General features: G+C 42.5%; 2 protein-coding genes across 2 annotated transcripts; one reads left to right on the top strand and one right to left on the bottom strand.

Annotated features, from left to right (window-relative positions):
• Positions 1–339: 339 nt before the first annotated feature.
• LOC105016459 (secretin receptor) lies at positions 340–6,731 on the top strand. The gene is made up of 13 exons (XM_020054574.2): positions 340–585; positions 871–982; positions 1,988–2,083; positions 2,278–2,384; positions 3,172–3,281; positions 3,536–3,668; positions 4,407–4,560; positions 4,791–4,851; positions 4,932–5,001; positions 5,091–5,182; positions 5,288–5,414; positions 5,871–5,912; positions 6,011–6,731. The coding sequence occupies exons 1-13, from the start codon at positions 520–522 to the stop codon at positions 6,167–6,169; spliced, it is 1,329 nt and encodes a 442-aa protein (XP_019910133.2). The 5' UTR covers positions 340–519; the 3' UTR covers positions 6,170–6,731.
• An 84-nt stretch (positions 6,732–6,815) lies between these two features.
• On the bottom strand, positions 6,816–10,881 carry tmem37 (transmembrane protein 37). The gene is made up of 2 exons (XM_010880225.5): positions 10,178–10,881; positions 6,816–7,797 (listed from the first exon to the last, which is right to left on the bottom strand). Exons 1-2 carry the CDS (start codon positions 10,196–10,198, stop codon positions 7,177–7,179), a joined length of 642 nt encoding a protein of 213 aa, XP_010878527.1. The 5' UTR covers positions 10,199–10,881; the 3' UTR covers positions 6,816–7,176.
• Positions 10,882–11,077: the final 196 nt, after the last annotated feature.

Here is an 11,077-nt window from a genome sequence, read left to right as displayed (position 1 = left end):
CACTACTCACGGACACTTTTATTACCTTTACGCTATACCATGATGGCTTAAAGGTACAGAACCTCTGGTGGAGCTTAAGTGCAGTGAACAGGTGAGGCGATCAACTGAGTTTACTTTCTGGATTCAAGTCAATGTTTACAAGACATTAACTGCAGGAACTGCATTTGTTCGGAAAATCGAAAATTAAATTAACTGCCTGCTAAGATTAGACCCGCATGAAAAATGTATGTTAATGATAACAGCACAATGGTGCGCGGTGAATAGGCGTGGCCTACACAAGGGGAAGATCTAATTTACGCTGCAACTGAAGTTTATCTTTTCGTGTGAATCAGGGTTGAGATAACCAGGACCAAAAACCCGAGTTCAGGATTTCTTCATTCATTTTTAATGTTTTGGTAAAATAATGTCCCTGGTTATTTGTATGTATGTAAATTTGTCCCCGTTACCATTGCGCACCGGACTGTCCCCTCTCGTGGATACCGTTATTTCTCTATTTTCTTGGCAAATACAAGAACTTCAATGGGGATTAACAGGCATTTGTGCAGGATTGCATTTATAGCGACTCTTCTCAATTTTTCTTCTCATGTGAGTGATGATCAAATGGGTTAAAGTCTTCCTAATTGACATCAAGTTTGTATATTACGTTATACGACATGACAAATTATATTAGCCTAAACTACAGTATTAGTGTTGTTGTCTAAACATAAATTGCTCTAAAATGACAAAATATTCTACATTGTTATTTCTTTCTGTAAAAATCTAGAGAATGACATGCAGCACATTTTGATAAAGACGTGTACCAAAGCCTTTGTAAATATATGTAAAATACTACAGACCAAAATATGATTCCTTTTAAAATCATATTTGAAGGTGAGGGTCATTCCTTCTGAATGTGATCCGGACTACATTTTACTACAAGATGAGGAGAGCTGCTACAAGGACCTGCTCAACATGAACATCAGCCAGACTGACTCTCAAACAGGCAAGTTAATTATTTTGTGGAAAACAATTTGTGTTCTAACAGGATGAGATGTTCAAAGAGGGGCAAAGAAAACCGTTTAGGAAACAGCTCATATGTACACCACAAAAAGTACCTTCAATTAAGAGAAAGCAGTGATGGAGAGGTGTAGGGACCTCTGTTTTATGTGGAATCTATTTTTGAGCCCTGAAAAACACATCTCAGTGCTGAGAGCCTGGGTGTCATTATCTGAAAATGTAAAAAGGGGAAAGCAAGGTTCTTGTAGCTATTATTTAAAGGTTGGTAGTATAATGCAATGACCTATTTGATTCACTGTGCTAAAACCCTCATGTTACCATAGTTTCTCATTGGTGATGAGAAAGAGCTTTGGGAAATGCATTCAGTAAGTATTCACCCACATTTAAACTTTTTCATAATGTGTTAGGTTACAAAGTGTGACTGAGATGTATTTCATTGAGATTTGTCCAGTATGTCTCATGATGCTGGTCCGGGTTTGACCGATGGTGGTGGTCCGGGTTTGACTCCTGATACTGGTTTGGGTTTTCACCATGATGCCGGTCAGGATATGACCCATGATGCTGGTCCGGGTATGACCCATGATACTGGTTTGGGTTTGACCCATGATGCTGGTCCGGGTATGACCCATGATACTGGTTTGGGTTTTCACCATGATGCCGGTCAGGATATGACCCATGATGCTGGTCCGGGTATGACCAATGATACTGGTTTGGGTTTGACCCATGATGCTGGTCCGGGTATGACCCATGATACTGGTTTGGGTTTGACCCATGATGCTGGTCCGGGTATGACCCATGATACTGGTTTGGGTTTGACCCATGATGCTGGTCCGGGTATGACCCTTGATGCTGGTTTGGGTTTGACCCATGATGCTGGTCCGGGTATGACCCTTGATGCTGGTTTGGGTTTGACCCATGATGCTGGTCCGAATATGACCCTTGGCTTGCTTATGTTGTGGTGTTACAGTAGCCTATTTTCTCTTTCCTGTAGGGTGCAGGGGTTATTGGGATCACCTGAACTGCTGGCCTCACGCTGCAGTCGGGGAGACCATGTCTCAACCATGCCCCAGATTCCTCCACACCACAGGTAAGGCCTCATACAACACAGACACAGCTTCAACGTTATATGTTAGAACATTATTGTCAGAACACACATGGTGTATATGTGTCAACAGGTTTTGTGTGTCTGGTGTTGTTTAACGCACAGTATCGAAGCCAGGGTTAGCTTGAATTACTGTACAATATTTTGTTCCTATTGATCAATGCTCGCTTCTCTCACAGGCAGAGTTTACAGGAACTGCACAGAGCACGGCTGGACTGAGCCGTTTCCATCACATGAGATAGCCTGTGAGTATGCCTTCAACGAGACCTTCACCTTCCCTTTTGAGGTAAGACATTGTGTTCAATCATCGTCCACAAAGCAAAGGGGACAGAGATCAGCCAAGTGTTAAGAGTTTAAACCTAGTACTAATTGAAAAAAGGGACAAAGACTTCTGAGGATAACAAATCTCGTCTCCATTTCTCCTCTACCTTTACTTCACTGAAAATAATCGGTTGGTAAAAACATTTGTAACATTTGGCAACATAGCTGGGACAAACAGAAATTGTGAGTTGTACACTGATGTAATAGTCTGTAGATCAGCTACTGTCCTGTAGGTTTGTCCCTCAAACTCTAATCTAGCAAATCTGGTTCTAATAATTAGATGGTTAATAAGATGAATCGGTTCATTTGCAACTGAAGTTGTTGGATAAATGTATAGGAGGCTAGCTCTCCGAGATCAGGGTTAGAAAGCCCTGCTATAGGCAATATAACATGTCCTCAGGGAGGGAAGTTAACCTGCCTTTTATGGTGATTTACAAAGGTATCCTTTCTCAGCATTGCGTTTGTACTTAGTGCATTTGTAATAGTAGAGTAAATCACTATATGAAATGTTCTGGTTCAGAACTGTTTATTCCAGTCTGTTCTGTGTAGTCTTCCTGTTGGGATGACAGCAGTGCTAAACTACAGTGATTTAAGAGAGGGATAATGACCCCTGCCCCCCCCCCCCCCCCCCCCGTCTCTCTCTCTCTCTTTGTCCCTCTCAAAGATTAAATCACAACTCTTACATTCATAAATTCACAATGCTTAATATCATATGCTATTTTGGATTAACAATGTGGTTTTCGTTTTCCCAGGCTCACAGGTCCCATGGCTACTTCTTCTATGTGCAGGTCATGTACTCTGTGGGCTACGCCATCTCTACCACATCCATTACCATCGCCACGGTCACACTCTGTCTGTTCAGGTGAGTGGACCTGGGGGACGTTCAAGATGATGATTGATGATGAGCAATTTAAAGTTGTGGTGGATTATAAATGGATCTCATCAGTGGTATAGAACTGATCTTTACCACTTCTCCATTTGCCCAGCAGGCTTGTCATGCCAGCAGTTCAAGTGCTTTTTTGACTGTGTCCACTCTACAAACAAGGGTCGGGGCCGGTGGAGGCGTGAAGATATGTCTTCTGGTCTATAGCCCTGTCTTTTTGATCTATCCCACAGGAGGCTCCACTGCACTCGTAACTACATCCACATCCAGCTCTTCCTGTCCTTCATCCTCAGAGCCACCCTGATCTTCATCAGAGACGCTGTGCTCTTCTCCTCGGACGACCACTTCCACTGTGACTCCTACCCGGTACTTACTGGTGGTCATTTCATAATGCTGTTTTCCTCATCCAGGTCTCTTAATCAGTTACTGCCGCGGCCAGTCAATCAGCCAATTACCTAACCGGACCATAATTATGTTCAGTCGGCCAGATTCTCAGCATAAACACTTCCAATCGCTCTCTCGATCTCTATTTCATTAGGTGCATTCACTAATCAGACAACATGCATCTTTTTATAGAAAGTCCTCACAGGACTCCGCCGTTCTGTCTGGTTGACTTATGGCTTTGCCAAACGATAGCCATCATATCAGACATTGCTATCTGCCCCTGTGGGAATGCTTCTCTTGAAATCAGTAAAAGCTTTGGCACTGTCAGCTGTTGCATCCGAGCTCAAGAATGGCCTAGGTTTAATGTATATTTTTGCTTATCTATTTCTCTCCTTAATTCTCACTACGTAGTTGTCGGGTGCCATGTCACAAGAATGTCATTGTGCAGGATGACGCTGTGTTGGTTCGGTGCATTTGACAAATAAACTTGATTCATGGCTTACATCATATAGACATGCACCAAAAGTTCAAACCGTCTTGAACTCAAGACGTCTACACATACAAGGGTTGGAGGCATACACTGGAGATGGGCACACCGCGACGGGAAACACTGCAACTGAATCTGCAGTGATAATGAATGTGTAGCGGATGCGACAAAATGCGCGGACACAGTAGGCGTGATAGAGGCGGTCTGTCTTTGTCCTCTGTCGCCCTCAACAGGCCAGCTGTAAGATTGTGACGATGTTCTCCAATTACTGCATCTTGGCTAACTACAGCTGGTTGCTGGCCGAGGGACACTACCTTTACAGCCTGGTCAGCGTCTCCCTGTTCTCCCAAAAGAGGCACCTTTGGTGGTACATCATCCTTGGCTGGGGTACGCCAAAAGCTTTGTATTTGCTGATAATAACAATAATGTCTACTATCAAAATGGATTGTCTGGGGGCTCTGGCATGTTTGAGCACTTGCTGGGACATATTTACATAATAATGAAATAATTGTACACTGCACATGGACTACATAAAGACAGAACACACCCCTGTTTGACTAGAACCATGTTCCGATAGCTCTTTCCCTGTTTTATTGTCTGACTGTTTGTGTCTACAGGTTCTCCGATGGTCATTATAATAGCCTGGAGCTTGGCTAAATATATCCATGAGAATAAAGGGTATGTTCTGTCTGTATTTGAGATTCCTTGTCAGAATGTATTTATGGTCCCTACTAATAACGTGTGTCGTGACTTTGAAGTTGCTGGGAGACGAGGGGGTACGAGTGGATCTGGTGGATTCTCAGAGCTCCCGTTCTCCTCTTCATTGTTGTGAGTTGAGACACAATCTTTGATCCCCCTAAGTAAGTTGATGATTTTCTTTCAATAAACGCCTAACTCACAGTCTGTCTCTTATTTAGGTTAACTTGTTGTTTTTTCTGAGTATCATAAAAATCATAGTGGCTAAGTTGAGAACGCAGGACATGCATGGAAATGAGTTTAATCAGTACAAGTAAGTTACATTTTATTATTTTTTTACAAAGAAAACTATTCACTAACTACAGAACAAATAACTTTTTTAATGTTGATGAAATCTATGTACTTGTGTACGTTTCAGGAGGCTTGCCAAGTCCACCTTCCTTTTGGTATCTCTCTTTGGTTTGCATTACATCCTCTTTGCATTCCTCCCACATCATGTCAATGACATATGGAACTTCATTGAGCTGGCTTTCGCCTCCACTCAGGTACAGTACTGTCCTCATCCCATCTGATTTGGGGTAGTGTACATGTCATTCTATTATTATTCTGTTTTTACACATTGAGTAGGGGACAACGGGTTAAGTTGAACTAAACTTACTTAGTTGAGCAGCTCCTTGTTTCTAGGAAACCATTATACATTTAAGTTGAAGTTACTAAAGGTAGTGGTACTATTTTATTTAGTAGAACAATCTGGAGGGGATTCAACTCACTGTCACTGTGCTCAATTTACAAGAGACCATGTTTTTGTAATCTTATCAAAATTGTAATGTTTTCATATTTTTGTTTTATTCTCAGCGATGAACAACATCTTGACATGTATATATTTATCTTCCTTAGACTTAGATTTATATTTTCCTTGACTGAGTGATGTTCAATGTAAAAACTGCTGCAAATTATCCCGATTCACCTAAGACTTCATATGTGCCTCCGATCTGTTCTAGGGGTTTGTAGTAGCAGTGCTATACTGTTTTTTAAATGGAGAGGTAAGCTGAAATCCACACAATTAGCGTTGTGAACTACTGGGAATAGAGACATGGCAATGTCTAAGCCTATCTGTTGACCTTTGCCCTCCTCTCCACAGGTTCAGCATGAGGTCCAGAGGAGATGGCGGCGATGGAGGCTGAAGCAACGTTTACCAGGAGAGGCCAGGCACCAACATGGCTCCATGGGTCTAGGAGGCCATACCCAGGTGTCCTTCCTTCCCCGGGGACCATTCACACACCACTCCAGTCTGGTGTAACACACTCCAGTCTGGTGTAACACACTCCAGTCTGGTGTAACACACTCCAGTCTGGTGTAACACACTCCAGTCTGGTGTAACACACTCCAGTCTGGTGTAACACACTCCAGTCTGGTGTAACACGTGACATGCCGGCTGACAATCAAAGGATCAGACCTCATTTAATTACAATCAATGTTAAGTGTATTTGGTCTCCATGTCTGGTATGGATTTACTGTTCTGACCTTTCATCATATATACACGGAGGTGACAGCACCTGTTATAAAACCGTCAGCATGACCACGAATTCCAAAAGACTTCTGCAAATGCTAAAGTTAATTTTTATTTTTTATTGACTCAATGATGACTATCTATGTAGAGTCCATGCCTTACAAAGATATTTAGAACTATAACCATCCAAACAAGAGCTGCTGTTGTAAAGTTGAAAGCAATGTGCTAATGTGTCCGTGACAGTTCCAATTTAACCATCTCATATCTGTTGTTACAAAGTGCCTCGCACGTCTTGATGGCAATTAGAAAATAAAAACCTATCATCTATGTATTATCAAATTAATTGTCATTAATACGCATCTGTACATTGGTTGCTTGTCACCACCACTGGCCTACAAATGATCATTTTGAGAGGAAGATGAAACTTGAGAGGAAAAAAGGGAAATTAAGGGCTTTATTACAACTTGGAAAAGTTAGGAAAAACATTGTAGAGCATTTGAGAATATGCAAAATCCAGATCTGTGTTTCTACAGAACAGTGAAGACGACTGGATAGGAGCAGGCAGCTTGAATGAGGCCTAGAGGGTCTGAACATACTGCTTATCCATTCCCCAAGACACATCTCAGTCACTGTGATTCCTGCCAAGGCACAGATGTCCTAATGTCTACTGTGTTCAATAGTCCTTAGCCAAGGACATGACCCAGAGTCTGTCTCCGACAGAACAACCACAGTTCCTGGGATGTCTGTGTGTTAGGAACGTACTGCCACAGCTGGAGCAATGGACGCGCCAGGATATTTCACCCTTGGCACTTCCATACTTGCCCCCCCCCATCCCCTAAACCCCCGGGGGCGCCGCCTGCTTGGGCCATGTGATGGACATGGCGCGCGGCGGTGCCGTTGAGAAAGAGCAAAAATGCCGCGGTGAACTGGCACCAGAAGGTGAGTGTGAAGCCCAGGGGAGAGGCGTGCTGCCACAGCAGGGCCGCGAACAACGCCACGCCGGCCGCGGACAACGCTGCCGCCACCAGCAGCAAGGCCGACCCCAGGCTCCACCGCCGGCGTGAGTCCTGTCCTTCACTCGCCTGCGACATTACTAGCAGCTCCAGGCCAAAGATGCCTCCCACCACTGCCAGAGAGACAACAGAGCGACACAGGCTCAACGCCACTCCCTGAACTCCAGATTCACTGCGGTAGGTGGTGCAGTTAGGGGGGGCTGCTGGTTCCACCGCAGCCTCCCAGGTGCAGAAGTTCCACAGACCAAACATCCTCCGGCCGCCCGCTAGCAACCAATAGCCGTCGCACACGGCAATGGAGGAGAGGACAATAGCCAAGGCCGTGCAGAGAATGATTAGGCTGCGGATCAACACCTCCAGGAAGAGAGGCTGGGACTTCCTCTCTCGATGGGCTCCTCCTGGCAACTAAAGCAAGGGGATTGATTTGGCAGTTAGAGGTTGTGTAGGTATAGTAGATAGGTGTGACTAGGAAAGGGACAAAGGACAAATATCAAAATAAAATAAAAAGGAAATCTAGTTGTGAAGTACAGGAGGGGCATATTGCGAAGGTACTCGATTGTCAACTGAAGGGAGGAGTACTGGTGGCAGCAAGAAGGTGGCGCTGTTGCTCCTTTTGTGAGAATTATTGGGAATCCCTGTAGCACTCAAAACATTTAATAATGAATAATACACTATGTAACAACATTTTTGTTCCTGGGTAGTAAGTGTTATTTTGTAATTTCTTATGCATAAAAAGTAAAGAGAATGGCTATTAATCGCCACAAGCTTTGCTTTTGTGAACAGGACAGTGATATTTTGAAATGTACCTATTTCCAATGAAAGAACTGGCGAATTTGTGTCTTTTTGTTCTCATAGAGTCAGAAAAAAACAACATATGAATCCAAATGAACATGTATTTATTCTAAAGTATTACAAAAATGAGTAGGTATATCACGATTATACTGTAAATCACATTCATGATTCAGCCCCCAAATGTATCATCATGTTCTTGTTATAATGTCCTTGGTAGCGGCGTTCAAAGTCCAATATATCCTGGTGGAAGCTCTCGCCTTGCTCCTCCGAGTATGCTCCCATGTTCTTCTTGAATTTATCAAGATGTGCATCAAGGATATGGACTTTGAGGGACATCCTATTACACATTGTGCCGTAGTTCTTTACCAGAGTCTCAACAAGCTCCACATAGTTTTCAGCCTTGTGATTGCCGAGGAAGCCCAGAACCACTGCAACAAAGCTGTTCCAAGCTGCTTTCTCCTTACTAGTGAGCTTCTTGGGGAATTCATCGGACTCCAGGATCTTCTTTATCTGTGGTCCGACGAAGACACTTTTCCGACCTGTGGTAGTGCGCCTTGGTGTCCCTGCTGTCCCAAAGGCAAAGGTAGCAGGGAATTTGGTAAAACTGCCTTGGAGACCCATCAGGAATGCCACCATTTTCTCCTATGACCTCCCAACCACACTCATGACATGTATCCACTTAGGCAGCTGGAACTTAATTGAACTGGAGGGCTTCAGGCCTCTGTATTTACTATTCAGTATACTAGTATTTGTTCTAGAGGTTACTTCAAGTTTACTTACCACTGAATATATCTGGAATGTTCTGGAAAATAGGTACATTTCAGTCACTGTCCTGGTCATAAAAGTTAGGTTTGTGGGGACTAATAACAATTTTCTATACTTTTGAGGCATAAGCAATTAAGAAATAACACTTACTACCCAGGGAAAAAAAAAACAAAACGATTTTATATTCATGAACAACTTCCCTCAAGCACAACACTTCACCCCAATGCATTTTTTTAAAACAGTAATGGCGGTACAAAGGCTGAACTGGGGTGAGAGTTAACCTTTAACACTACTGTAAAACAATCTGGAGCACGGAATGTTCTAACCTTGATAACTTAGCTCTACCGCGGAGATTGAGACAGCAGATTAAGACGAACCTTTCACTTAGGACCAGATCCAGCTGTGTAGAATATCTTGAATGCGTTCATTCATATTAATTCAGACCGTGAGCATTAAATAAGCGAATTAATCTTAAAATGTTATGAGTCCCTTATATCAGCTCATTAATATCCTGCCCTAAATATGATTTACAAATATGTTGGTTCATTAGTTTTTTTTAATAAACTGCTCCGGAAAAAATTCGGAGACCACGGCACCCTTTTCTTTCCTATCCGAAAAAGTCGAAACGGAAGGTTTTGAGTGAGGAACAGAAGGGTTAAAATTACGAGACCACTGCAAATTGAACGCTTCTGTTCCTCACTCAAAACTTTCCTTTCCAACTTTTTTGGCAAGGAAAGAAAAAGGTGCAGTGGTCTAAATTTTTTCCGGAGCTGTATGTTTTGGTTTTACAGTTGTTGATTTCTTAATCAAATAAGCCTGACTTCATACAAAGTAGAGAGGTTTGGGATATCCTGAAACATGAGCAGCCGAGGTCCGTACAGGATTGTGGGATATCTGGGAGTTGGAATGCATTTATTAAGGTGATATTAAGTTAATTAGAAAAAGTAATCATAAAAATTTAACAATTCATAGGATGAGAGAATTTAAATGAAAGTTTGTTCTGTTCCAATAGGGGATTTCTCAGCACACATTGCCTGATGACAGATTAAAATATGTTATTTAGACACTTATCAACAAGAGTGCATATACTGACGAATAAATAAATCCGAAGAAAAATATATAATTAGGAATCTAGATAAACATATTTCTAGTTTTTATTTAGAAACATATATTGTGTGATTGCCAAGCAAATCTAGTCATTGAGATAATTAAAAACAGAAATATTTACCTTCATCTGAATAGCTGTCATTGTATGTTTCCCGCAGCTTTATCCGCTTAACGCAAATAATTTGAAAACTCGGTTTTCAAATATCAATAAACAGTTTTCTTACGGGGTTAATTTCAGGCGTGTTATTAACAAAACTTTCGAAAAAACGTCTCCTTCGGGAATAGCCTATAACACTTCAAACTTCCCTTCCCCCTGGTTATTCAGCCCAAACCAATGTCTTTTTTTCAGCAGTCCAGTCACGGGACACACTGCTTTCGCCAGCAGAAAACAGAGGAAGTTCGAATTTTCTTTGACTGAGTGCACACAACCGAGACTTTCGGGGCAGCATGAATAGCCATTGTGGAATCACAAACGCTCACGATTTCTAATGTATACATGTAAGCCCAGCTGATTACTGCATGTACGCACTCTAGTGGTGCAAAGCTCAATATGCCTCCTGTGGCCCACTCATACTGGTAAACTGATAAGCGCGAAACAAGATGTACAGTGTACTTCATGCAAGTAGCTGATGCACCATGCAAGAAAGTTCAGTTCTAAATTGCTGAGTTTATATTTACCCAGTATTCATAGTATGCAAAGGTAAGCAGTTGTGATAAACATGACAATAACTGAGTACGAATTTCACTGATACTATCTACACTGATCAGCCATATACACAGACTTGGCCTGCAAATTCCACTGATCTCAATCCAATCAAACATCTGTGAGATGTGCTGGACAAAAAAAGTCAGATCCATGGAGGCCCCATCTCGCAACTTACAGGACTTAAGAAATCTGCTGCAAACGTCTTGGTGCCAGATACCACAGCAGAACTTCAGAGGTCTAGTGGAGTCCATGCCTAGACAGGTCAGGGCTGTTTTGGGGGCAAAAGTGGGCCCTACACAATATTAGGCAGGTGGT

This window comes from Esox lucius, chromosome 16 (genome assembly GCF_011004845.1).
Source record: "Esox lucius isolate fEsoLuc1 chromosome 16, fEsoLuc1.pri, whole genome shotgun sequence".
Lineage (NCBI taxonomy): Eukaryota > Metazoa > Chordata > Actinopteri > Esociformes > Esocidae > Esox > Esox lucius.
The sequence above is the reverse complement of the archived record's forward strand: the minus strand, read 5'-3'. Positions and strand labels throughout refer to the sequence as shown.